Source organism: Perna viridis, chromosome 4 (assembly GCF_037379345.1).
Source record: "Perna viridis isolate PV_CMFRI_1.1 ecotype Kerala chromosome 4, ASM3737934v1, whole genome shotgun sequence".
NCBI classification, from domain to species: domain Eukaryota; kingdom Metazoa; phylum Mollusca; class Bivalvia; order Mytilida; family Mytilidae; genus Perna; species Perna viridis.
In genome coordinates this window covers 10,271,261-10,299,196 of record NC_142448.1, presented here as the reverse complement: position 1 = coordinate 10,299,196, position 27,936 = coordinate 10,271,261, and the positions used below count along the sequence as shown (strand labels likewise).

General features: G+C 31.8%; 1 protein-coding gene across 10 annotated transcripts in view; it reads right to left on the bottom strand.

Annotated features, from left to right (window-relative positions):
- LOC148618798 (uncharacterized) overlaps positions 1 to 25,964 on the bottom strand; it is a 29,256-nt gene extending 3,292 nt beyond the window's left edge. The window contains exons 1-16 of one of the 10 annotated variants that reach the window (XM_088578006.1): positions 24,397 to 24,449; positions 23,813 to 23,899; positions 15,698 to 15,849; positions 13,228 to 13,370; positions 10,136 to 10,660; positions 9,530 to 9,691; positions 9,142 to 9,161; positions 8,322 to 8,454; positions 7,973 to 8,059; positions 7,439 to 7,636; positions 6,681 to 6,827; positions 6,162 to 6,248; positions 4,869 to 5,015; positions 4,182 to 4,265; positions 1,471 to 1,618; positions 746 to 877 (exon numbers count right to left, since the gene is read on the bottom strand). In XM_088578006.1, the coding sequence (XP_088434132.1) occupies positions 746 to 877; positions 1,471 to 1,618; positions 4,182 to 4,265; positions 4,869 to 5,015; positions 6,162 to 6,248; positions 6,681 to 6,827; positions 7,439 to 7,636; positions 7,973 to 8,059; positions 8,322 to 8,454; positions 9,142 to 9,161; positions 9,530 to 9,691; positions 10,136 to 10,660; positions 13,228 to 13,370; positions 15,698 to 15,824 (2,140 nt within the window). In that variant the 5' untranslated portion in view covers positions 15,825 to 15,849; positions 23,813 to 23,899; positions 24,397 to 24,449. Of the gene's footprint in view, positions 1 to 745; positions 878 to 1,470; positions 1,619 to 4,181; positions 4,266 to 4,868; positions 5,016 to 6,161; positions 6,249 to 6,680; positions 6,828 to 7,438; positions 7,637 to 7,972; positions 8,060 to 8,321; positions 8,455 to 9,141; positions 9,162 to 9,529; positions 9,692 to 10,135; positions 10,661 to 13,227; positions 13,371 to 15,697; positions 15,850 to 20,941; positions 21,090 to 21,226; positions 21,359 to 23,812; positions 23,900 to 24,396; positions 24,450 to 25,843 lie in introns of those variants that run through there. The other 9 variants (XM_088578003.1, XM_088578010.1, XM_088578007.1 and 6 more) reach the window with 9 other exon arrangements.
- Positions 25,965 to 27,936: the final 1,972 nt, after the last annotated feature.

Here is a 27,936-nt window from a genome sequence, read left to right as displayed (position 1 = left end):
GTTTTTCATCAATACTGATGTGCTCTTTTTTTGATTAATACATGTATAAATACTCTGTAATTATCAATTTCACTACTGACTGGCCACAGTGACTAAATCTAATTGTGTGCTGTCAAAATAGTAGATGAGAAACAAGGTGTAGAAAATCCACAATACAAATAAAGCTTTTTCTGTCTACATTTGCTACATTTTTTACACATCCTTTTCGTGTTCAGATCTGTATTTTTGAGAAAAATCTCCCACCTAAACTGAGGAATTCAAGAACTATAACTCTTGCATAGTATCAAACTGGTACATAATCTACATAATTTTTATCTCAAAACTGAAATATCCAAATGACTAACAAATACTGGTTATGTGATCTATAACTGTTTCTAAATTAGAAATAAACGTGAATTTGGTGATTTTTTTATATGCATGAATCATTTTCCACCTGTTTTTCAATTTTTTTTTACAAACACTGAATAAACTTAATGAATAGCTGCTCCTAGTAATTGCCTGAAAACAGCTTTATCTACCAACTAAATCAAAGCTTGGAATTATTTTTCATTCCTAAAATCTTAATTTCAAGAGATTCTGGTATTCACTGGTAAGCAAGGAAATGTCAGAACAAACCATAGATATTGTCATTCAAAATCTCTCTTTGAAACTGCTTGTATCTTCCAGTTTTCAAACTTGACGCTTCAAAAACATAAAAAATGTTTTCTATTATATATAAAGTCAACATCAAAAAACAAGCTCAAACCTTGTATCCTGATTTTTCCACACATTTCACACACTACACGTGAAGGATGATTAGAAAATGTACAGTCATCACAGTTCCAGGCTCCTGGCTGTTGTTCTGAAGGATATCTTTCTCTGTTGGTTGGTAAATTTGCTGTAATAAATATAAACAAGTTTAAATGAGGCACAATCATCATAAAAGCTAATCATCCAAAAAGACTACTATCAATAATAGATGAAATATTTGTCTTTATTCTAGTGCATGACATGTAATATCCTAATAATTACATTCCAAGAAAGCATTTTATGATTACCTGTAAATGGTGATTAGCCCAAGATAGTACCAGGGAAAATTGTAACAAATGTAATTCATATGTTTTGAAAATCACCTGAAAAAAACATGTTTTAGGACTAATTGGTTTAAATCATTCACAAAATGTATATAAAATTCCTGTGGTAACTATATGCTTTCCATAAGACTTTAAGTATGAAAAGAGTATGGTATTTGTTGGATTTTCAGGTATATATTTCCATTTCTGTCTTAGACATGTTTTCATATGAAACATATGTTGCAATATTCCTGTGAAACTGTAGATCAAAAAGTGGGCCAATTTATATCCATTCAACTGTGCCTGAAACAAGATTTGAATTGAGGGTATGACAAAGGGATCTTTTTTTAGAAATGTTTTGTCATTGATAAGTGTCTAGAACAAAAAATAGTGGTGATGATCTGTTTTAAATACCTACCAGCATTGATAGATGCCTGAAACAAGTATGGTGGTGAAGGTCTAGCGTAGGGATCTGTTTCTGGTTGAACCATCATAGGTCTAGTCGTGGGTATATTTGGTGTAAATGATGGGCTGTATGGTTGTTGGTGACTCTCAAGCTGTCTTATCTATAATACACAAATTTATAAAGAATATTTTAAAGTAATAACTTCTACTTAGCTGCTACTGACTTACAAGAACTATTCCAGTATTACTGCTGGGGTGCAAAAAAAAAATGGGGAAAAATGAAGAAAAAATAACACCCAAAAACTCATCAAAATAAGCCCCTATCCCCATCCAAGTATGGTAATAATATAAATGAAAGTCATCAAACACGAAGTTGACAAGTCTTCAGTCTGAAGTCAAATCCTTCTGTACAGCATACCTATATAAAGCTTCTGTCAAAATACAAGTAGGAAGCATTTGTAAGAGAAAACAGTCATGAAAGAGTTGTAGTAGAATGGACAATTAATCACTATGATAATTTTTACTAACCAGCAGCAGAATAAAAAAGCATTGTTTGGTAGTTTAAAAACAATTGTATTATATACAGTGTACCTGTATACATTGCTCTTTGTAAAAAAGCACAGTGCTCTATTGTCAACCATGGTGCAATCTAAAATTGATTTTATTTAAAATAAACTATGGCCACTATTCATTTTTGAAAGGCCTTATGGACAGTCAGTTACCAGTACATACGACTTGGTGAACACTGAATTGTTTGTTGTAATGTACTTAGTTCTGATGAATTGTACAATGTAATATATACTGTAATTTCGCTATTTATATCACCACTTAACAAAACCTGTTTTTCATAAATTTTGAAAAAGGGAAGAAAAATTACAAAATTTTGACAAAATTATCTTTCTGGTCAATCTTTTTTTAAGAAATAGATAGCTATGTTCAGAAGCTGTTGCACTAGTCATTTTTACTCGGAAGTCACGTCAGTGGCTTCGAGTATTGCAAGTATAAGAATAACGAAAGGGCTTCTGGCAGATAACTTCATGGACGGAAATGCTTTCTTCAAATTATTGCGTGATTCTTTTTTAAACTTTAAATATTTCACGGATATCCCAAATGAATGATATTTCAAACATTTTAAGTGTTAATTTTCAGCAAAATATTGTCGAAGTGGTAAATCGAGACGCCAAACTATTTTTTGCACTTGGCTGCATAATAATTTCAAAGAAGATAAATAATAGCCAATACAATTTAATTGGAGTTATCTCTCTTTGGGTGGTGTTAGATTTTAACTATGCCCCATGAATGGTATTATAATGAAAATCATTTTATCAAGAAGCGTCACAATCAACATCATCAGCTGCCTTTTTTCAAGTTTAAGGTCTCGAGAACGTAAACAAATGCAATAACCATTTTCACGATATTTGTGTACATCTTTGTTTTGTTTTGCTGCAGGTTACAAGGGAAATATGGGTTCAACACCAAAACAGTCTCAAACCTTGGTCCATGTCATGACCGGCACTCTAGCACATTGTTTAAAAAATAAACATCGGGAACCTATCCTGCAGGTTGCAGGCCAGGCGACTTCCGAGTTTCAGCACCTTTCGGTGCTTTGATTATATATAAAATTTGTCAATCTTGTATGTTTGTATCATCACTTATTACACTTAATAAAGTTTTAAATCCATGTTTTGTTATATCATATTTACATGTGTGCCTTAGCCCTTACCAATCATGTGTACCGTGCTGACATGTTTATGACCTAGACTCGCGTGTCAGACCCAACTTGATTGCCAATTAAGAGTAATTTCTACAATCATTTTCAATCCTTTTCTTTGGTAAATGAAAGCAAGGTTAATTGGAAGAGCATTTCCTGAGCTTTGCATAGCTTTACACATCACAGACATTTGTGTATTGTATCATCTGTGCTAAAAATAGTTTTAGATAGTATGGGGCTATGTGCAAGGATTTAGTGGAGCTACTGGTACATTATGTTGAACTAGGATTAGGCTTATTTTTTTTTATCTACTTTGTATCACCTAGTCAAGAATCTTTTTGAAAATAATATGTGGGACTTAGAAGGGCCGTTTTCATCAACATATGGAAAGAATTGTTTATACCAAAATTTGTATACATTTCCATGCCTTGGTAAACATAACGGACCGATCAATGCTTGAAATTATAAATAAATTGGTAAACAACCATCTGCAACAATAAATGTTTAGACGACAATTGACCTGCGGAGTCATACTCTTAGCTCAAAATGTGAAAGTTGTATCAACAATCCTGCACATGGCATATCATGATGCTGTTTGTTTATTCAACACTTCAACATTTATCACGTTGGTGATAAACATTTCAGTGACTTTTTTTCGTAAACAGACTTAAGATTTTCCAAAGCCACCAAAAGAGAAATCCTAGTTTCAAACCATAAAACATTTGAAATATGGAATATTAAAAACTTTCAATGCATATTTAATTCAATAATTTACGCTTCTACAATATTATTGTATGTACAATTATTAGAATAGAAATAAAAGTTGCAAAACATTGATCATCCTCTTTCTTGCTCTCATCCTTTGCTTTTTTACCAAAATGAACTTTCATTTTGAACACCCCTACAGAAATTCTTGGTGACAATAAAATAGGGACTTTAAAAATTCAAAAACTTCCAAAAATGAAAAGTGACAAAAAATTAAGGCGACAAATAAATAGTCAATACAGTGATACCTTAGTTCTGAGTTCCAGGTTTGTACTGTTGAGTCTAGTACTTTCATCTATTGCTTCTTTTACATTAACTTCAGCTGTCTGAAGCTGGAAAGTTAAAGCAGAATTCATCATAAGACAGACCTAAAAATGTTAACTTCAGTTTAATATAACTGAATTCATCACCACAGAACAACAGTCATCTACAATCAGTTACAAATGTGATTTCGGATTTTCTTCCAAAAAAATGCATAGGTAAGATACATGCCTATTTTATGCTAAAATGTATACGTAAATTTTACCCTTGACATCGTGTTTAGATCCTCCCAATGATGGACTGATAAAAATATTGCATTTTAAGATAATATATTGATTTTTCTAAGTATTTCTGAGTCGAGGATATGTACTCCATGCACAAAACTTCCTTTTTTCACTTTAAATATATTCACCCTTAAAACCAAGATTAGGAGGACCTCAGCCATATGTCAAAAGAACAGTAAACATTCTTTTGGAATGATATAACCATTTCCCTTGCCTGTATTTTTTTTTAAATTCTCGGCCGACAAAAAATCTATGTGCATGAAAAACTATCTTTTTTGCACTTGAGAAGGTAAAGAAACGCATTATAAAGTATGCAAAGTATGAAAACTTTCCAGAACTTTCAGTTTGAAATGCCTACTCTTATTGAAAACCTGAAATGACAATTCCTACCTGAGAAATATATCGTTTATTCTGTTCCAACAGTTTATGATTATCAGTCCGTAATTTTGTTAATTGTTTAGTTAAATCATCTTTTTCTGACTGTGCTTTAGCTCTATCACTTCTTTCCCTGTCAAAATCTTCTTGAAAAACAGTCAACTGAAATGAAACAACACAAGAACACTATACTCAATGTAACATACATAATATATAGTTCTAATCTGAAATAAAAATTGGTGTAGTTTTATTGACACCTACTGATATTTAAAATGTGCTAAATAACTTGCTCATTCATATCACAAAATGGCTTCTCTGTAAAATGTTAATCCGATGAGATTTTAAATCCAGATCACAATGTTTACATTGTCAAATCAGCTGTGATTTTGTTACCAAGATTTTCAGTTGTTGGTAGTTTGACAAAAACAAAGATTTACCGACTTATTTGTGTAAAAAATTCTTCTGAAGGTTATTGTTCCGACTAAATGTCTGTTTATTTTCAAATTCGTGAGAAATTACATATTTGTCAATATAGAAATTAAAAAAATACAATTATCAGTATTTTGTCAACAATTGACTCTTAGCAACAAAAATGGCAAAATTATACAACGGACATTCTCCTAAGGAATTATAGAATTCTTTTTGATTGTGCATATCAATTGTAAGTACTGATGTTTGTTTTTTATAAACTGAGAAACGCATAACAAATAAAAAGAAAGACAACTTTGCCTTGATAAAAGAACGGCTGAAGAAAATTATGATTAATTCAAAAACTAGCTTGAACTGACGTCGAGTATAGATCCTGTCAATGAAAACATAAAATTTGCACAACCTATACCCTATCTATATAAAGTCAAATACCGAATTTGAAATCATTTCATCAAGACTCAAGCTACATGTGTAATTGTGAAAAATATTCACAGGGTAAGACATACACAAAGATGGACGGCCAAGTTGATTCCAACATATCAACTCCTCATTAAGTCAGTGTTCAATAATCCCTTGAATCAGAAGAATAACTAAACTGATTTTATAGATCTCCATATGATTAAAGTATGTAGCATACATTACTCCTTACTTTAATAGGTTGCCCAAGTCAAAATTAAACAAAAATAAAAAAAATGTTGGAAAAAAGGGCATCTTGACGGCCATTGTATTAAAAAAATTCATTTCAATTGTTTAAAATTCTCAGCCTTTAATCCTCATCATTTGTGTCTGTGGCCTTAATACTGGAAAGAAGAGTACATGTAATTGTCATTTATATTTAAAAAAAAACTTTATAAGTTGGAAAAGATTATGTATTATTACCTGTTCTCTGAGTACAGCTATTTCTGTTCTTAGTTCTGATTCAGATGACATATGTTGTGGCTGTAGACTGTTACAACTTATTCCCTGCTATATAAACAATATATCAGTGAAAGATCATTTTGCAAATGGTTAAAAAATATGGACTATTGCAAAAAAGCAAGTATGTAAAATCAAAAAAACTTTTTGACACTCATTTTTGAAAGACTTATCAAACATACAAACATGATTAAAGTTTTAAGTCATTTTCAAACCTTTGGAATACTTTTATTATACCCCAACTCAGTAAATGCGCTCTTTTTACTGTACTCAATGATCAATACATACATAAAATACTGTTTAGCCTCACTCACACAATGTTCTCTATTTACAGTACTCAATGTCTACTTTAAAAACACTCAATTCAGCCTCACTCACTGAATGTTCATTGTACTCCATCATCTGTACTTACTCTAAGAACACTGAGTTCAGCCTCACTCACTAAATGTTCTCTATTTACTGTACTCAATGATTTGTACTTACTCTAAGAACACTGAGTTCAGCCTCACTCACTAAATGCTCTCTATTTACTGTACTCAGTGATTCCTCTAAAGCTCTTTTCTCTTTTTGTAAATCTTCATAATTTCTCTGTAAATCTGTTAATTGTGCTTGAAGTGCCTCTTTGGCTGTCTATAACAATAAATGGTCAGTGTCACATGAATGAAAAGTCTTTGTTGAGTCATTACCAGTATATGGTTCTTTCAATACTGAGTATGGACATAATTAAATATGTCAATATAATTTTACAATGCTACCATCTGTAGAATACTGACTAGGAAAGAGAGGACTATGCTGACCAATTGCAGAAAGTTGATATTCCCTCGTTCAAAAATGTATGACACAAACAGGTGTCCATGTAGGAAGATTTGCAAAAACATCAAGTAAGTGTACAGATAACTGTGACGGATATTTTGTACTTAAACCATCAGGTAAATATATAGGTATTTCAATTTGTGGATTGACCTTATCACAAAGTCCACAAAAATTTGTACCCCACAAAGTCTTCCACTGTGCTTTTTCTTTCAGAGTGTGTGTACAATATGACTAAAAGTTATATAGATTGTAAAGAACCTGTTTTCGCAACTCTCATTCTTGTTACAGGTGATCATATACAGATTATTAACAACTACCAACTGATTATATTTTTTTAATTTTTAATTTAAAACAGTTATTATTGTTATTTAAAGTTTAAAAAAAAAGGCTAAATTAAGAATAATTGTATACATTTTAATTAAGCTTACTTCTTCATCCTCTAATCTATTTTTGGTTGTTAGTAAAATCCTATCATATTCACATCTGCGTTTTTCATCCTCTATATCTTTGTTAGACAACTGACTTCTTAAAGATTCTAGCTGAATCTGATGCTGTCTACCTCTATTCTCCTGATCACTTCTCATCTCTTTAAACATTTTCTCCCATCTGGAATTAGCTTGTAACAGCTGAAATTAAATTCAAATGTAATCATCCTTTTAAATTTCTACATATTTCTTCTCTTTGATCTGATTTTCTTCTGATTTTTGTTGACTACAAAATTAATCATTATCAATCATGTTTTCTGCCATAAGCTAGTGAAATAAATACATATGATGAACTATTACAATAAATAAACAAGATCGCTTAAAATACTGGTACATAAACATGAAAATGTTTGAATTTCCTAAATTATCTGTCAGCAATTTCAAAAGGAGTGTGTTTGACTAAACCAATGTTTGTCATAAGGTATGGATATCACCTATCTCTCCAAAGCTAGGATGATTACTATTATAAACATTCACCTCTCGGTTTTGATTTTCTAGTTGCTGTATTCTTGTTTCTTGGTCAGATCTTTGTACTTGTTCCTTTTCTGACACCGTATGGCTTTTCTGGAATCAAACAAAAATTATGCAAATATTCTATTAGTATTAGTTATGTTACTACTCATCTCAAGAATGAAGTATTCAGTACTTCTGAAGATAGGGGACAAAACTACCAAGATGTCGTATCCAATATTGTTTGAACTGGTAGATCACAGGTAATGACACCTTTGTATCTCCATATATTGCCTACATTAAATCAGTGAATTATTACTTACAAAATAAGTTCATCTTTGTGACCAGCAATAGATTAGTGGGAAGTAATATTTACCTGACATTCAGCTTTGGTTACATAGTCCCATCCTACAACCTGTGTTTGAGATGACATTGATTCTGCAGGTGAGACATTATTTACTTGCAATTCCAAATGCTGAACTCTTTTCAGCAGCTGGTGGTTCTCTCCCCTAGAAATTAAACAGAATGTTTCACTATTGAAATCATTTCCATGACAATGACTTGTCAAATATACCGCAAAAATAATATCTTGTCAAATTTTATCAAGTTAAAAGAGCATATATTCATGACAGTCCATTCTTACCACTATGAGGTTCTAATGAATCTTAATTGGAAGTTTTTTTCATCATAACTTCTTTGTACACTGTAATGGTATGGGAAATACATATGACTAATGGATATGAAAAATCATAATACTAGTCCATGAAAAAACAATATTGGTTGCGATTTGAATTTGAAGTTAATAAGAAACACTAAATACCTTGAAAACTACTGCCAAACCAATAACTATGCCTCCTCAATATGTTAATTATAATAATTCTTCAACTTACATCTCATTCATTATTCTACTAACTAAATGAAGCAAATTTTATAAGAATGGGTGTGTCGATCAAATATTAACCAGGACTTAAAAGTAACTTGTTTACAATAGACAAATGGTAGACATCAATTAACAGATCCAGCCACCTTTATGGTCAAAAGTTTTGGTTGATCATATAGAAGAAATGGACATCACTGGAGCAGCCTCCCTTAAGCTATTCCCTTTTGGGAATCTCTGGATCTGCTACTGACTTAAATTAGGGAGCATTGGCGGCAATATTTTTTTATATAGATTCTACTGTAGAATTTCTACTTACACAAGTCTTTTATTTTCAACCTATAATACAATAAATATCTTTCATATAATCATCTGTATGGACTGAAGATATAGACAGAATACAGCAAAGAACACACACTTTTATGATCATAATGTTATCTTATAGGTCATTTCTTCAGTTGTTCATACATAGATTTAATCTTTTTTCCTCTTAAAAGACATCTAAATAAGATACCAAGTAAGTACAATATTGCATGCTATCTCTTAATAAATTTACCAATACTTTGCCAAACGCTTGTAAATATTCAATCTTCAAATTTTAATCTTGTGTGTATATTATGTAACACTGATGGGACATGACATTTTCAAACAATAAAGTATCGGTAATATATTGTAACTCATTAAATGCATTTAATCTTAAACATTACCTTTAGGTTTTCATTTTCTAATTCTATTCTATTAAGATCAGGCAGAATATCTTCTAACATCTTCTTCATTTTAGATGTTGGACCATCTGTTCCTAAATCTCCATTCATCAGCTGAGCAAAGTTCTGCACATGTAAACTTAATGCTGACTCTGATCGTGAACCCTAGATGTTACAGATGAAATTTGCATGAAAACTCTTCATAGGGTTTGACAATGAAAAGAAAATGGCATTAAAAGTTCTTTGTATATGAAGCTTTTTATCCAAAAATCAGGTATAAATCAAATGTTTTGTAAGTAACAAATGTCCAGTTTACAGAGTGATTGATATTTTTAGTAATAAATCCACTTGTTTTTGGAATTTTTTAATCAATTACACATGCAGTTATCATAATACAAGAATCCCAACTTGACTTTTAAAATGTCAGAAATTTTGTAGCTTTACACACAAAGGAATAAGCTTTCAAAAGATGTTTACAATCTACACAATCTCTGTATTCATTATCTCTTTTACTTTGTCAGTATATTTTTGTACATGTACTATATATATCTTCTTCAAATGAATACATTCATTTCAATGAAGCCAAAACATTTCTTTCATTTAACGTACCTGTCTGGAGACGCTTGGTTTTATAACTTGTATTGACGATCCCTGTGAAGAACTCACAACCTTATTGGTCACATTAGAACCTTTACCTGACACCTCATCAGTAAGGGTTGATGGAAACTCCATCAGATTTAAACTTTTACCAGCACTAGTGTCTGATCCAACATGTACATATGTCGATGACGACCTCAATATAGTTTTATTTTCTGAATTATTATGGTTTTCAGTACCATTTGAAGTCACTGTGGTCAAACCTTTGTGTGTGTTTGTCAAATCCATTTTTGGGTCACATTCACTGTTTAAAGACTCTTGAGTTGGGTATTTGTCAGTCTTTATATTTTGAAACAAGTCATTAGGGGGATATGAAACACCTGCCATCTGGTCAGTCCAGTTTGATGGAGTTTTTGATGCCTCAGTTGTGTAGCCACTGTGTTTTGATTCTGAGTAACCATTTGAAATATGGCTACCTTTAAGTGACACATCAATGTTCTCAGAGATAATACTTGATGGTTTTCCTTCTCCAGGATTCTTTGAAAATAAAACAGACATAACGATTTTAGATCATATGACAATATTGGCAGATACTACAAGTATTTATTAAACCTGTATAATAAAATACTGATGCACAATTTTATAAATCAATGGCAAGCTTCTATAATTGACTTCAGATGGAATATCACATCAAATGTTCTAATAATTAAATATCTGCCTATCTGTATATCTGTATATCTGTATTATAAGCTAAAATAATTCAAAATACTATAACTTAACAATAAATTTAACTATAATGAAGAATCACTTCACTTATGCAATAATTCATCAGGGTGCTCAGGGACTCCACAGCAGCATGTATGTGTATCTAAATAGAAAATGTTAAAACTTTATTTAAATTATTATGCTCACTCTCATATTTTAAAAATACTACAAAAAGTCATATTATTATCATTAAAAACAATTATTATTTGCTTTCTCCTTATAACATCAATGTCATCATGTTTATCTGATATTGAGTGTCTGTTTGACAAAGGATTTCTGTGTGTCATAGATGTTCTTCCCTTTTTATCACTGAACTGCCCTTCAATGGGAAGCATGATGAAAAACTCAGGCTTGTTAGAAGAAAAAAAATGCTTTCCCTTCCTGAGCACCAGAATACACCTTGGTTTTTTGAAAAGTTTATGCTGTTCTTTCTTTTGTGTACTCGTCCTTCCGGAGCACCTGATTACACATTGGTTTTTTGTACAAATTGCTTTTGTACTCATCCACCCGGAGCACTGGAATACACCTCGATTTTTAGAAAAAGTGTGCTGTTCTATTTTCTTGCACCTGAATACACCTCGATTTTTAGAAAAGTGTGCTGTTTTATTTTCTTTGTGTATTCATCCACCCGAAGCACCTGAATACACCTCAATTTTTAGAAAACTGTGCTGTTTTATTTTCTTGCATCTGAATACACCTCGATTTTTAGAAAACTGAGCTGTTTTATTTTCTTGCATCTGAATACACCTCGATTTTTAGAAAAGTGTGCTGTTTTATTTTCTTTGTGTACTCATCCACCCGGAGCACCTGATTACACCTCGATTTTTTTAAAAGTGTGCTGTTCTTTTTCTTTGTGTACTCATCCACCCGGATTACCTAAATACACCTTGGTTTTAAAAAAAAGCTGTTTTGTTTTTTTGTGTGTGCTTTTTTTTATCTTTTGTGTGGTACCATTTGTTCTTCATAAGTTGTCCTTCAGTTGTTTCCCAAAGTTTCACCTTCATTTATATCTTAATATTTGTCATTTCTTCTTCTTATCTTCTTATGGAACAACAATACATGCACAACACTTCTGTTCTATTGAGAACTCATAGGTCCCAATTATATTAAAACATTCCTAATTGTAAACAAATTACAACCAAAGAATCAATACATTGTAAAATAAAGGATTCTACAACTAATATTTGTCATATATGACATAGTTTATAGGAAATACCAATGTTTACATGTTAATTAGCATAACAATATTAATACCTCTATGTTGTTGAAAGGTTATACCTGGTTAAAACCTTATCAAAAATGCATCGCTAACTTCCTTGTAAACATATTGTTTTGATACATGAAAGTATAATAATAATCTATCTCTTACAAACATGTATGATTTACAAAGTCAAAATCACAGGTTCAAATATTATATTACAACAAATAATTTTATGCTCCAAATTATGCGCTAGCTTGTTGTTTGAAAGTAGGCCATTCTATTGTTACTATGTAACCATGCGTTAGTGATTACATCAATAAATATATTGACCAAGAACACGCTCTCATTGCAATCATATGGCCTGACTGTTTTCAACCATGATGTGTTGGCCAGACCAATAATATAACTTAATACCATTATGTACATATCCTAAAGGATATTTCTATATCAATCCATGGTAATATATATTAAGTCTCACGGAGCATATATTTCTACCCCTTGCAACAAAATCATGTCACACATTGAAAATCTAATGCTAAAGAAAACTAACTAGTAATTACTAAGTAAAATCACAAAAGATAAAATCAGTGAAACCCATGTTAAAAATAGCTCCTTGATCCACAACAGTGGACTATTTCCTCAAACAGTTTTAAGTGTTTGATACATTCTTTATAACAACACTTCAGGAAGTACTAACTGTAAAATTTATATGTGCTGTAAAACTAAAAGCTACTGTTTATGTATAAATTTTCACAAAACTCTGCGAAGGCCTAAATTAGCGATAAAAAAAGAAAAAAAAATCATACACAAGTTTGTTTTCATCACAATTTTTAAAATACTTGACATCACCACAGATAGTTATTTGGTTGAGTATTCACAATCATGTGCATGGCATACAGCTGGTATTTCATTTTATTAATATTTTTACTAGATCTTCAAGTCTACTGTTGAGTGTATTCATATGTAATTAAAATGGCTTCCACAATGTGATGCTTAGTTATCATAATATTTTGTAATAATTTTGTTTGGAACAAATTCTCATGATTTCCAGAGTCATATGACTGATCAGCCCTATTGTGATACTGACCATTGTTATAATACATGTACTCACTGATTACTCATGTATCAAGATACTTACTTGACCTCTACACTCGCTGACTGAGTGAATCCCGTTCTGTTGACTGATATTGCCTGTACCTGTACCTGGAATCTGTTTCTTTAGTTCTTCATTCATTCTCTTAAGCTTTGTACATTCTTCCTTCTTTTCACGAAGAAGATTACCTAAGATTTAAGTTATTGTGAAACCAGTTTTCAGGAATACATTATATGTATACCCTCACTCTGAACCAAATTGATGATATATTAAAATCACAATGTCCCTCTCAGGCTCTGCCTGAATTTCTTTGCAAGGGATGGGTTGATTTCTATTTGGTGTGTGGCTTTGTTTGATGGGACATATTTTGTAAGTGTTTTTGGTAGGTATCTACTTCCTGTTTGTGGGACATTGCCATTTTTCACTATATTGAACGAGTTGGGATATAACTAACACAACAATGCTTACAACTTCCATGATTAGTGGCTATCATAGCTTACATGTATATATAAAATTATGTTAATTATCATTTGTTACACAAAAAAGGTACATGTGTAAAATACTTAGGCAGAACAAGTTATAGAATGACATTAAATATTTACATTTCTCCCCATAAATCATAATGCATAACTTACAGAACATAAATATAACAAGAGGCTCCCAGGAACCTGAATTGCCCACCTGGTTAATTTTTTGCCTTGTAAGGGCAATAACTCTAACAAGGAGTTGTCAGACAATTTTGACTCCATTTGATTCATTGGACACATTTGTAAGCCTTATAATAAGGATCATTTCAGCAAATGAAAGCCATTGGCTAAACATAAAAGATTTGGAGATGTATGCAAAAATCTGCTGTCTGACCCCATTGTTCTATTTTTAGAAATGGCAGCCTTGCTTTATAACAGATCAAAAATCCAAACGTCATTTTGTTAAGGATACCCTTTGAAACAAAAATACCGACTTTCATTAAATTCCGTAAAGTAGTTTCTGAGGAGATTTTTTAAAATAACATTAAAAACAGCAAAAAATGTCCAAAAAGGGCAATAACTCCAACATGGGTCAACAGATTTTCACCACATTTTGACCACAGATAGATCTCATCATGCTGAGCACTTTAAACCCATGTCAGAATTGCCTAAACCTAACGGTTTAGGAGATATATGCGAAAAACTACTGTCCGACCCTTATGTTCTATTTTTAGTAATGGCGGCCATGTTTTTCGACGGATCAAAAATCCCAACATCAGTTCAATGCATGATACCCCAAGGAACATTCATACCAAGTTCAATTCCAATTGGTCAACTGGTGTGAGAGGAGAAGATTTTAGAAAGAAATAACATTCAAAATAGCAAAAAAAAGTTGAAAAAGGGCAATTACTCCAAAATGACATCACATATTACCACGAAAATTTTACCACAGAAAGATCTCATCATGCTGAACACTTTTACCATGTCAGAATTTCGCTAAACCCAATGGTTTTGGAGATAAATGCGAAAAGTACTGTCTGACCCCTATGTTCTATTTCTAGTAACAACCACCATGTTTTTCAACAGATCAAAAATCCTCACACCAGTTCTATGCACAATACCCCAAAAAACATTTATACCAAGTTTAGTTCCAATTGGTCAACTGGTGTGAGAGGAGAAGATTTTAGAAAGAAATAACATTAAAAATAGCAAAAAAAGTGGAAAAACGGCAATTATTCCAAAATTACATCACATATTACCATGAACATTTTACCACAGATAGATCTCATCATGCTGTACACTTTTACCATGTCAGAATTTCGCTAAACCCAACGGTTTTGGAGATAAATGCGAAAAAGTACTGCCTGACCCCTATGTTCTATTTTTAGTAATGGCGGCCATGTTTTTCGACAGATCAAAAATCCCCACATCAGTTCTATGCATGTCGAAAAAGGGCAATAACTTCAACATGGCTTAACACATCAAAATGAAAATTTGACCACAGATAGAACTCATCATGATTTCTATCCCAGTCAAAATTTGGCTAAACCTAATGGTTTTAGAGATATATGTGAAAAACTATTGTCTAACCCCTATGTTCTATTTTAAGAAACGACGGCCATGTTTTACGACAGATCAAAAATGTCCACATCAGTTCTATGCAGGATACCCTAAGGAACATTCATACCAAGTTTGATTCCAATTGGTCAAGTGGTGTAAGAGAAAAAGAGTTGAAAAATTGTTAATGATGACGACAATGACGACGGCGAAGGATGCCAATGATGGCAATAGCTCACATGGCCTTCGGCCAGGTGAGCGAAAAAGGACTTGTATGAGGAAATATCTTTTTTCAGATTGTACCTTAAAAAAATAGTATTTTTTCCTGATTGACCTTTTACTGGAACTTGTTAGCTTACAAAATTCATCCAAAAGTGGTTCCTCTTTTCTTGGCCAATCACCCTTTTCTTGACTCAATAGCTAGGATGAACTACATGTATATCAAATATTTAACTTTGACTTACTTTGTGAAAGTTCAGTAGTTTTCTTACCTAGTGTGATATAACCACGAATTTTGCCCTGAAGAATAAAGTTATCTTCCTTCAGCTGGCGAAGTTCAGCATCAACATTTGGTTTTTGGTAATCTGGGAATGAAGTTTGACAGGCATTTTCAGTCATGTTTACTTTCTCAATCTATGGCATCCTACAAAAGAAACAGACCAAAGGTACTAACTTGACACAAATAAAAACACAACAAAAATATTGTAACCATACTAAAACTCCCCATTCTGGTCATCATGGTGTGCAATCCCATCATCTTAAACTTGTACACAATTAGTACAATTAATACACTGCAACACAAAGTATTTTGTATTTATTCAGGTAGAACATTAAGAATTTTTAGTAATAAAATGCTTCAAGTTAGAGTTTTTCTTATGCTAGTAAGTTATCAGTATTTGGCCAATTGGGAAACAGAATTGCGATCAGGTGACAAGCGTTTCTATAGAAGAGCGTCTTTAGGATTCAAAGGAAAAAATGTGAAACTATACTCACTGCGTCGGAAAAACCCTGAACAAATGGGCGCATATATGAACAAAAATTTTCAAACTTGTTACAGCTCTCAATATTGATTGCAGTTGAAAGTATAACACAAGAAAATATTTTGACCAGAATGAAAGCGGTCAGATAACTTAAATACTAGCAATAAGACTTTTAAAAGATAACATGAAGGGACAAACCGATGGAAGGACAAAGTACTTTCTATGATTTCCAGAATTTTTTCTGTGAGATAAATAAAAATTAAAGCCTAGATCAGAAGATATAAACAATTCATACTGCAATGGCATTTAGTGGAAGCATTTAATAGTATAAAAATCAAAAAGGGAGCTTTCATCAAATGAACAATTCACCAAAATTTCATTGAATCTGCTAGTCTGAACACAGAAAGTCACCACAATTTTGCATAAAAAAGTCTCCTTATTCAAGATCTGAAATTTATAAAAAAAAAAAAAAATATAAAGGGAGCTAATCACTAATCAAAAGAAACCATTCACCAAATTTGCATGAAAATAGGTGAAACTCCAATTGAGTAATAGTTTGAAAACTGTGAAACTCGTCCTTTATTATATGGCCACATGAAAATTGCAGTCGTAAATGTATTTTATGATGTACTTGTTGTCGTTGTTTGTTTTTTTCTTAGTTTCCCTGCAATAACTTTAGTTGCAGTGAACCAAATATCATGAAATTTTGTTGCTATAGGAAGCTTGTTATTTGGAATGGAGTCACTGGCCCCTACAATTCAACAAAAAAGGGACCAAAAGGGTTGAAATAGGTGTACAAAATTGATGTTGAATGTTTGTTTCTCATTTAATTTTGACAATTTTCTAAAATTTGTTTCTTATAAAATTTTGTATTTTAAAGAATATTTAACAGATTTTAAATAGCATTTCATGTTTTCAGTCTACAAGGGCCAAAGTGGGGCCACACCCTAAATAAAAACAACTTTTTTTTTATATCTGGTCTGGTCAGATACCTCCAGGAAATTTTAATCAGTATTGGAATATTTCTCACTGTTTTTGAATAACAAAGGGTCAAAGGGACCAAAAAGTCATTCTTTATGCAGTAATCTAAGTAAATCTAGATAGGAAACTTATGGTGATTCCATCAACATAAACCTGAACTATCATATATTGATAAAGCCTAGTCAAAAATATATTGTATGTAAGTGGGGGTAGTTGTAGAAAAATGCTTGCTAAAAAAAAGAATAATGTAAGAAAGAAACCAATTTTATTACAGAATATCTCAATAATGATCTGTGACTCATTACATGACCTTATTTTTGAGTTCTTGGTATAGGTAGAATAGTAATATTTCCCTTTATTTTACAGTATTTTAAGTAAATACTTCTGGACACTGGATAAATTATGCTGACATCCAAAATCTTTTATCAAATTAAGACTTTAACACTACTATACTTTTAAAAAATTGCATTGCATTTTCTTAAAACCATTTTAGATAAGCATTATGAATTTTTTTAAATGTGTGTATATTTAGCAGAAAAAGGGGGAACTCTGACCCCAAACATCATCTGTAAAAAGTAAACTATCATGCTATGTATTTGCTTCCATTTTTTGTTAGGAAAAGAAGATATAACCAGAAGAGTAATCAAGGAAACCAAGATCCTAGCAGAAATCAAGAGAACTGTAATCCAGGGAAAAAGACCAGACATAGAAAACAGGCACACACAACAAAAAACATAAATTATCCAAAATAATACATAGAAAGAAACAAAAGTAAAATGAACAACTCGGACTCCACTAAAAACTGGAAGCATGGATTAGGTGCACTGGTAGGGTAAGCATCCTCTGCTGTTCTACAAACACCTGCCAAGTTGTTCATAAACAGTCAGCTTCATCACTGACAGACCTTGTTTTAAAGGGGCGAATTTTTCACTTTTGTTGCCTACGGGGAAAAAATAATACCATTCTACAATTACTTTCTACATTCAGAGAGTTTAAATGATAAATCACAACATCAGCGAGCAAAGCTCGCTCTAAAATGTATAGAAATTTTTCTAAAAATTCATCATACTGACATTTAAGAAACTTTCGTCCAAGCAAAACACTACATCAGGGTACATTGAAGCCTCAGAAATATTAAAAATGCAGGCTATACGGTTGGTAGGCTTTTGATAAAACCCTCCAATCTATGCTAAACCCGGAACAGTTCTTCTGATAATTTTACAAATATTTGGAATTTCCTTTGCCATCTCCCACTAAAGGAGTCCATAGAAATACCCAAGAATACCCAAAAACATTATACAACAATCATGATAATTATAGAAAACATATATTTTCTATTGAGACGTAATATTTTTTAATGGAAATTAAAAAAAAATTTATATTAAAACAGTTAAACAGTTCCGACAGATGGATTGTCAATATGGGGTAAATGCATCCAGCACTTGTGCATTCACATTAACGGATCCACGCCTGTATTCTTACTAATTTTCAGTTTGTATAGATTTACATAATAAAAGTTATTTTAACCGTTGTACTTATATTATGTATTATATAAATTATATTTGGTATATCTTATTTATAGTATACATGTTCATATTTTTTTTAATGTTAGAGTAAACTTTACTGAATATTTGATCTATGTTTGATTTTCAGTAGAGCTTTTATTCTACACTGAGAATACCTTAGCTCTGTATTACAAAAACTAGCCATAAATTGTTGAATAAACAAATATTTTCGAACAATAAGTTTTCAATTATAAATAATAATAAAACCTGTCACGGAAATTACCGCCATAATATTAATTATCGCCACAAGTATGGATTTGCTTGACTGAACATTGTAAACCTGACCATGACATCAAAGGATAATGCAGCATGTGGCCAGTGCCAAACTTATTTTTTTTTCAAATTGTAAACATTTTCTTGAATACTTCAATTTATAGATACAGCACCATGATCTAAGTCAATATACATGAAAGAAAACCAATTGATTATCATGCATACCCGGTAATTAGTATTGCCTAACAGATCACATAGATAAATTCTGGGTGTTTTGTTGAGAAAAAAAATCCAGAAAGAAACTGAATAAAAACATTATATTTCATTAAATAAAACATGTTTCAATCAATTTGGAAGTTCAAATGTACATTTTGAGGTATTCTGGGGTCTTCTTGGGTATTTCTATGGTCCGTGGTTAAAGGTCTATAAATTTGCTTGTAAAAATTTCTGCTGGGAAAATTCCTTTACTTCTCTTTGTATCAAAAGGGCATAAAAAATGATTAAGCATTCATTTTTGTACATCAAATTCTATTGTAAACCAAATGTAGGTAATTTAGTTGATACTTCGGTCTCACTATACTTTGTAGTTGCATGTCAGAAATATTAACTTATTGCATGTCAGCAATATTAACTATCTTGAAAATGTAATTCATGCTATCAATGAACTCCTTAGAGACCAATACTAAATATAACTGTGAAATAATGACATAAAATTGACATCAACTTGGTCTGGAGTTGAAATTGTGCTAAAAATAGTCTCATGAGGCAATGCTGGGGGAATATTTATTTGAAATTATTTATATCTACACTGTACTAGATGTATATTTCTGTTTCTACAAAGGGAGGTGAAGTAGAAAGCAGCATTTTTTTCAATATTAAAGACATTAAGAATTATGTAAGGGATGTACAAAAAAACATGTTTGTGCATAGTCCCTGTATAAAAGGATTTCTTTTTTTGATGATTCTTTAAGGCTGGAGAGTTTCTTTTTTCACCTGAGTCAGGTATACTATTTGGGTTGTCTGGAAAACATGCTTGCATAATAGTGGGAACAAAATTATGTGCTTTATTCAAATGCAATGTACATTTAAGTTTAACAGTGGCTCCTCGTCCAGAGAGGGGAGCCTCTTCAAGCTAATCGTCCACACATCTGGTTTGCAACAAAAACATATGGAATCATGAAGGAAATTTCCAATTCGTTACGGAAATGTTGTCAAACTTATCCACAAATGTACGACTATTAATATCATTGCAAACTGTGTTCACATTAAATCAACTGAACAGTTTCTGTTTGTGTTATATACTAGTTTAACTGCATATTTGAGCAAGCCCCTGTGCTTGAAAATGGACAGGTAATTGGTTGGTCAGACACAGTAAAAGTCACAGAAGTTATGATGACTGGTGCCAAAGTTGATGCATTGTCTTTACCAAATGTTTGAAAAAAATTAATTAAATCTCGGCCGAAAATATCAATATCCAACGTGTTAAAAAATGCATGGAATGTTCTTAAATTTAGTTTCTACATAAAAGAACCAGTGTGAGTGGATATGTTTCACATATGAAGCCTGGAATAGCAGCATTAAGATTTAAAATGTGCTGCAATGATAAAAAATACCATAACAATCTTTCTCAATGTGCAAACTTTGTTTAAAATAGTCTTTCAGGTTTGTTAAATGTGTAATTTGTATTAATTCTGAATTAATTTTAATCGTTATTTGTTACATCAGTTACGATTTAAATTGTATTTGCATCATTTTTTTATACTTTTGTATAGATCTAAAAAGAATTTCTCACAATATCCACTCTAATAAGTTACTAACATAAACTAAATGAACGGTTTCCATCATGATTCTGTTTGTTATTGACTCAAAGTAAACTCTTTAAAAAGATTTTTGATACATTTATGATGTAAAACGTTAATAAAAACATCTATTTGATCATTAATAGACATAAAATGTTGGGTGTTCATTAATTTGTTAACGATTAAGAAATTCATACCTTTCCTGAACTGGGATGTGTGGATGATTAGCCTTTAGAAGCTTCCCATCCACGAATGTGTGGACGATCAGCCACTACCTTTAAGTTTTATACAATGAATTTACACATTGCTATAAATTACTCTGAGGTTCCCACTGTCTATCGAGCATATATGTTACTAAATTATAAATAATATACATTTCACCAAGCCCCTGTGATTCACTATATGAACTGTCACATTCCACAAGTATCATTTTGATGAAATAGGTTAAACAAAGAAATGGAATAGGAATTATCGTTATCTACCTACAGACGTCTGTTTTCCACCAAAACGAAAAATAAAACATGACAACAGAAGAATACTTTTCATTCTTATTAACTTCCGGTTTGAGGGTTTCTGTAGTATATAGTTAAAGGAGCAGATTCGGTTTAATTTCCGTTTTTTTTTTCTGCGTGCCCAGAAGCGTCTTTCATGTTGCTAACATTCAGATAAATGATAAAAAATGAATATATTTCACCATGTAAGTCACTTTGAAATCCGGGGGATATGCATTTTTTTCGAAATTTTTGGCACAGATTTGGGTGTTTTTTCCCTTAGTGGACTAATATTTGGTACAAATTACCTAATGTTGCTTAATATACACTATGGGTGACATTTTCCCATATGATACCATGTTAGAAAGGGAATTTTAAGTTCTGACGCAGGGGCTTGTGTAAGACATAATACTACCCGAATGAAATCTTATCACGTGGACATTATTTCACATTATTTTTTGTCCGGATGATATTATTCCCCTATAAAAAAAAATTCACTTCTATTAAATTGTTTCCACTACTTGAATAATTATTTTCCTCCAATTTGTTATGAAAAAGCTAGAGGTATTCCTAATTATACACAAGATATTATTTCATACTACAGTATTAAAAATTCTTGAAAATAGTTATCATAGATTGAACAGAATTCATAATTGTACACAAGATATTATTTCATACAACAGCATTAAATAATATCCTGAATAAAGTTCATATAGAGTAAACAGAATTCATACTTTTGATAAAATGGATATTTTTTATCAATGATTTAATATCCTGGATGAAAATTAATACCTACAAACATCCTGGATACTAATAAATATCTAAAAGCATCCTGGATAACATATCACATCAAAAACTATCTGAATCGTTAACACCTAACACTGCGAACTCTTTTTATCCCAGAAAACCATATCAGATACTTGTACGTTTAATAACCTGAAGGTTGAGTATGGAAACAATTTAATAGCCACGGAAAACATTTAACTATTATAGAATATCTCCAGATTAAATTTGATGTTAATTTTTCTAGAGGAAAGTATTTCACACAGGGTACTTTTGGATGTTACAATCGTCCCTTGTCGTTCTGACACATATATTAAGGTATGGGTTCGTCTTCATTAAAAGGTTGCTTCATCCGTATACTTGGGTATAGTTATCCAGGGCTTATATAAATATAGATTTGGGTACGGATCTAATTTTGAAAAATATATGCACACCGCGCCCGTAACAAAATAATGGAATTTGAAATAACCCAAAAAGATGTCGTAAAAAGGCTCTTTATTGGTTAACATGTACCGCATTAGTTCGATGTGGAGAGGGTCGACACAGGTTTAACCAAATAAGGGGTATTACAATGGGAACAAATCGGGCCCCTAAATACCGATCTACTTGTTTCTTATTCTATCTGCCTCTACTTTATGCACTCTGAACAGATTTCTTTCACTTGTCCTTTTTCTCTAGGCATGGCTTTCCAAGCGCTTATCCATGCGCTTATCCACTGGTGCACTTCTGAGTTGCCAATGCTATATTTTTATATATGTCATAACATGTACCTTCGTCTTTGTGCCTTTATCTTGTGGTTTAAATAATTCTTTTTCAAAGTTTAAAATTTAACCTCCCCTTCCCCAAACATGGCTATCCATGAAAAAACATGAAACCAGCAAGCAGTCTACATTAGATGTTATATTTATACGTGAATGGTTACTTGTAGGTATACATCATTTTAAAAAACATAGCAATACATTATAAAGTGAAGGAAAGTACTGAAAAATGCATTTAAAAATGCTGACAATTTGAAAGAGAACACACAGTCTCTCGATTGACTATAGTGACGTGTTGGTAACCTGAGAAAAGAAACAAAACGTTAAAAAAGTTAGTCATTTGTTAATCCATTGCATAGATATAATACATTTGTCTTATACTTATTAATTACTTTACATCGTTTAATACAACACAAATTAGCGGTAAGTCCGAATTTCCCCTAACCTTGCAAATCGTTACTAAAACAGGAGTTTTCACATAAAAATGAACGGTTTCAATTTCTAGTATCTAAAGCCTAAACCATTTAAAATGAATTCGGCATTACGGTGGCAGAACGCGGTCATGTGAAAAAAATGAATTTATGCCGCTCCCTCAAGATATTATTTTAGTGGCGTCCGGGTTGCTCATAAATTCTTTAGGTGTGTGTTTTCTTGTATTTTTCTTGGTCTGATCTTGGTCCACGGATCCTGTCCACGGAATCCTGGTTCAAATCATGGTCTCCTTGCTTATACTTCAAGTCTTTCATCAAATGTTGCGGTATTGCAGTATGTGGAAGAATGTGAAGAGTTCGTTTTTATCAAATAAAAAAAAAGTTATTTTTGTCTAACTTAAATATTGTAAGTTTTTTTATGGGGAAAAAAGCATTCGCGCATCATTTAGAATGAAACTGAAAATTTGATGTAGTCTTAATCCAAGACCACAATCCTGTCAAAAGTTATCAATAGCATACTCCGTATCTGTTCCGGATTTAACGCTCGCATATTGATAATCTTAATTTTACCATATAGTAAAAATATTTTATATAAATCTAAATACTTTTTGTTGCATTTGAATGTCCGATATCGTCTAAATTTGTATACAGGTTATTCTCCCAGGTTCTACTGGTGCTTTCAGTAAAAAAACCTGGAAAATGCATTATCTCTCCTTGATTTTTAAACTTAATGTTTTTGTTTTACAACGGTTATAAAAGGATGAAGGCTTTGGTAATATAGAATGAGAGAAATACACAGAGATTGTAATATACGAGAGCCCAGTCAAAACCTTCCAAATATAGAATGAGTTCGAGATGTAATGAATGTGTGAAATAAATTATAACAGTTCTGGTAATCAGTAATGACATGTAATTAATGAACTTAAATCGTTATGGTTATAATCAATTAAATATGTAGAAATGATTTTGTGGAATTACTTATTCCCTCCAGTTTTCCATTTATAGTTTCTATAAAGTATATTTTACAGGCTGACAAAGCTTATACATGTGTCATGATGCGGGTAACACCAAACACGATAGACATTAATTCGAAAAAAAAAATAACATGGTAAAAGTTTTGTGATTTACTCTAAACTAAAATCAAATAAAACTATAGAAAATCTTCTAGAAGTCTAAGATGGGTACTTGCCAGTGTAAATTTTACTTCGATGAACTGTTAGTTTCTTTAGCTTAATTCTGTCAAATGAAATAATTAGAGGAACTTGTGTGATAAATTCTCAAATATCACATTGTTTCATCTTATGCCGCCTCTTAAAATCGGAAGCGTTAATTATTTGTTTAAAAACCGGAAAAGTAAATGCAGTGTATATATATATATAAATAGATTGGGGATTTTCACAAAACATTCATATCATAGATAAACACGCAGTAAGACATGATGATGCTGAGCTATTGTTGAATTGACCTACATGCATGTTTTTGGCCATTAAGTCCTCCACAGAAATTCACAAATCTAACACGAAATATGATAAGCAAGATGTATAATGCTGCACTGACTGATGCTCAAAAGGCTTATATAAGGCATAGTAGCATCTATTCGTTTGTTTAAAAAAAAAAAAAAAAAAAACAACAAACAACTGTTACTTAAAAATAGGAACCAAGGACATTAAGACAAGACATAAATACGTTTTTTTCCTTTTTAAACCATCAATAACGTTACCGCCAATAATTCTTATTATAACTAGATAGACATCAATGTTACTGATAGTTCAGATGTCGTGTGGCTAGGAAAATTTTTACATTTACATATTTTTGAAAAGTTCATTCTATTGAAGTAAATATTCTTTAACACAGGAACCATCCGACAAGAAAGTCGTGACGGCTCTTCTTCCTATTCAGAAGTTTAAGGGATACTACTAAAGATGATCAGAGTTAAAACTAACTTTTTTTAAAATTCGCCCACAATTTTATTATTTACCATTGTTATCTATAAGTGTCTGTGCTTGCTCAAAATAAAATAAAATATTTTATCTTTTCCTTTTTCTCTACAGTTCCCACGTCATTTTAAATGGGGTGGGTGGAAAAGGGGGAGGCTGGGTGGTAGCAAACACTTTTTTTTCTGTCATTAGATTTTGTGACTGCGGCAACTAAACTCCTGACCCACGCTTTATGTAATTATATTTGCACGAATCTGTAGTCAAAGAAACTTCGGTAAAAAAGCTATTGTAAATGTATGTGGGAAATTCGCTTGAGAATTCGGCATGCTAATTTCCAGACTCATGCGACAATTACCCTTAAAATGCATCAGTAAGACATTTTACTTTCCTTTTGTCTATAGGTTTGCGAATTTCTGTTTATGTAAGCTTCAGAAATTCCAATCTTGTTTTGAAAATTTTCAATGTTAACATGCTATCAACGTTAATTATTGTCCTGTATCCAGTGTAGGAAAACACAAACCAGGAAATATGTTAACTACTGTTTACATAATTCATTTTGTTGTACCTTTCAAATTTAGTTTCGGTTTTACTGTTAATTTAAAAAAAAAGCGTGCATTTGCGAAAATATTGATTTTTATTTCAAGAGATGGCTTCAGTATTGCAAACAGTCTTTTAAATAAAAACAAAATAGATTCATACCTGAGAGTCGATCATGACATAGATACCATAACAAACCGAGGACATATTACAAACGGGGAATTCCCATGTAAAACTAACATTTTTTTCATTGGTGTGTGATGAACCAAACACGGAATATACAAGAAAAGCTGTTAAATATCAATATGTTAATAGTTTCATAAATTCAATCGATACGGAAATTATTTTATTAACAAATGGTCCGCAACAATAGATTTTATTTGAGAAGGAGAGTCCGTTTATTAGCAATATGGACATGCAATGATGAATCGGAAACATGTACTCCTGATTGAAAATCCGCGTCTGCATTCATTTTGTGCAAATTCGGAGAAAATGAACCAAATTTTCATTAATAACTTTAGTTAAACCACAATTCCACAGGAGTGCCATTCTGTTGTTTAAATATTGTTTAACTTCGAATAGATGCTAAGGAACCAACCATTTTAATACCAGGGCGGTTGAGGGGTAGCTGTGTTTTTGATATTTTAGCGCTCAGAACCATAAAAAATATGCGATCTGTCTTAAACACTGTTTAAATTAAACATTGCACTGTAACTGTATATGAAAAAAAATGTTTTGGATACTTTGACTTATGTTCTTTCGTCCAAGGTGCAAACGGAAGGTTAACACGTTTGTCACAAATGCGGACTTTGTATTTACATTTTCGCCTGTATGTGTAATATATATCTTCTCATTTATCAAATTTGAATGTCACAGTTATCTTGATCTATAGGAGAAAAAACGACAATCATCGGTAATTACTATAACTTTAACGTTCCTAGTTGAGATAAAACTTGAATGGATTATTTCCTCATAGAGATACAAGGTTTCCGCGTACGACCGGTTAACATAAAAATTAAATCTATTTACGCATTGTATGGTTACACGATTTAGTGGGAATTTTCAGATAACTTACGACACATATATACACAATCTACGCTTTAAAGGACAAACGTGTGCAGATAACATGAAAACTTCCAATGTATATAATATATCGCAAACAGTAGATATTATATATCTATACAAGGGGAGTTCACTTAATTATACACGCTGACGCAACCGCACCTGGTTACATTACATATGCATTGCGTTAATTATTTTCTAAAATATTTCTTTTTGCTAATATAATTTGTTATCATGGGAGCTTTTCTGAATGTTTTTAATTCTTTCTGGCTTCTGATTAAATGAATAAAATTGTAACTGCCTACAAATATAGGAATTAAAAAAAAATACAATTAGAATAAGAAAATAAGCAAATCATATAAAGTGCTCGTTGGTCCTTAAGGTCAGGGGCATAATCACGCAATACCTTTCTTTTTGGTACATGGAACTTAGAACTCAGGGATATCCATAATTTTTTAACCAAGTAATTACCACTTTCGGTCCACACATCATGGTTATCACCATAAGGCCCCTTTGATCCCGTATAAATCGAAAATCGTAAGAGATATCTGAAATCTTATTGAAAAACGCAGGCAGAGATTTCATCAGGAATTCAATGAAAAAAAGTCAAAATCGGACCCAAAATTAAACAAGAGGCTCCTAGGAGCCGGAATCGCTCAAATGGTTAAATTCTGCGTTTCTAGGCAATAAATTTGGCAAGTTGTCCAACAAATTTGACTGAAGAAAATTTTGGTAGAACTTATAAGGATCATTTCAGCAACTGAAAGTTTCTGTTTATCTATCAGTTTTCAAGACATTGGCTGAAAACTTAATAAAAGTAATATTTACCTTTCAAGGGCATTAACTCTTAAAAGGAGTTGTCTCACAATGATTCCGTGAAACTTTTGTAGGCCTTATAAAAAGGATCACTTCAAAATTTGAAAGAATTTGGCTAAACCTTACAGTTTTGGAGAAATATGCGAAAAACTTGTCTGGCCCCAATGTTCTATTTTTATTAATAGCGGCCATGATTTTCCATGGATCAAAAATCCCCACATCAATTCTATGCAGGATATCCCAAAGAACATTGAACTTTGGATCAAATTGGCCAAATAGTATCAGAGGAGAAGATTTTTGAAAGAAATAGCATTAAAAATAGCACAAAAAAACATTGAAAAAAGGACAATTACTCCAACATGGCTTAACCGATTTAA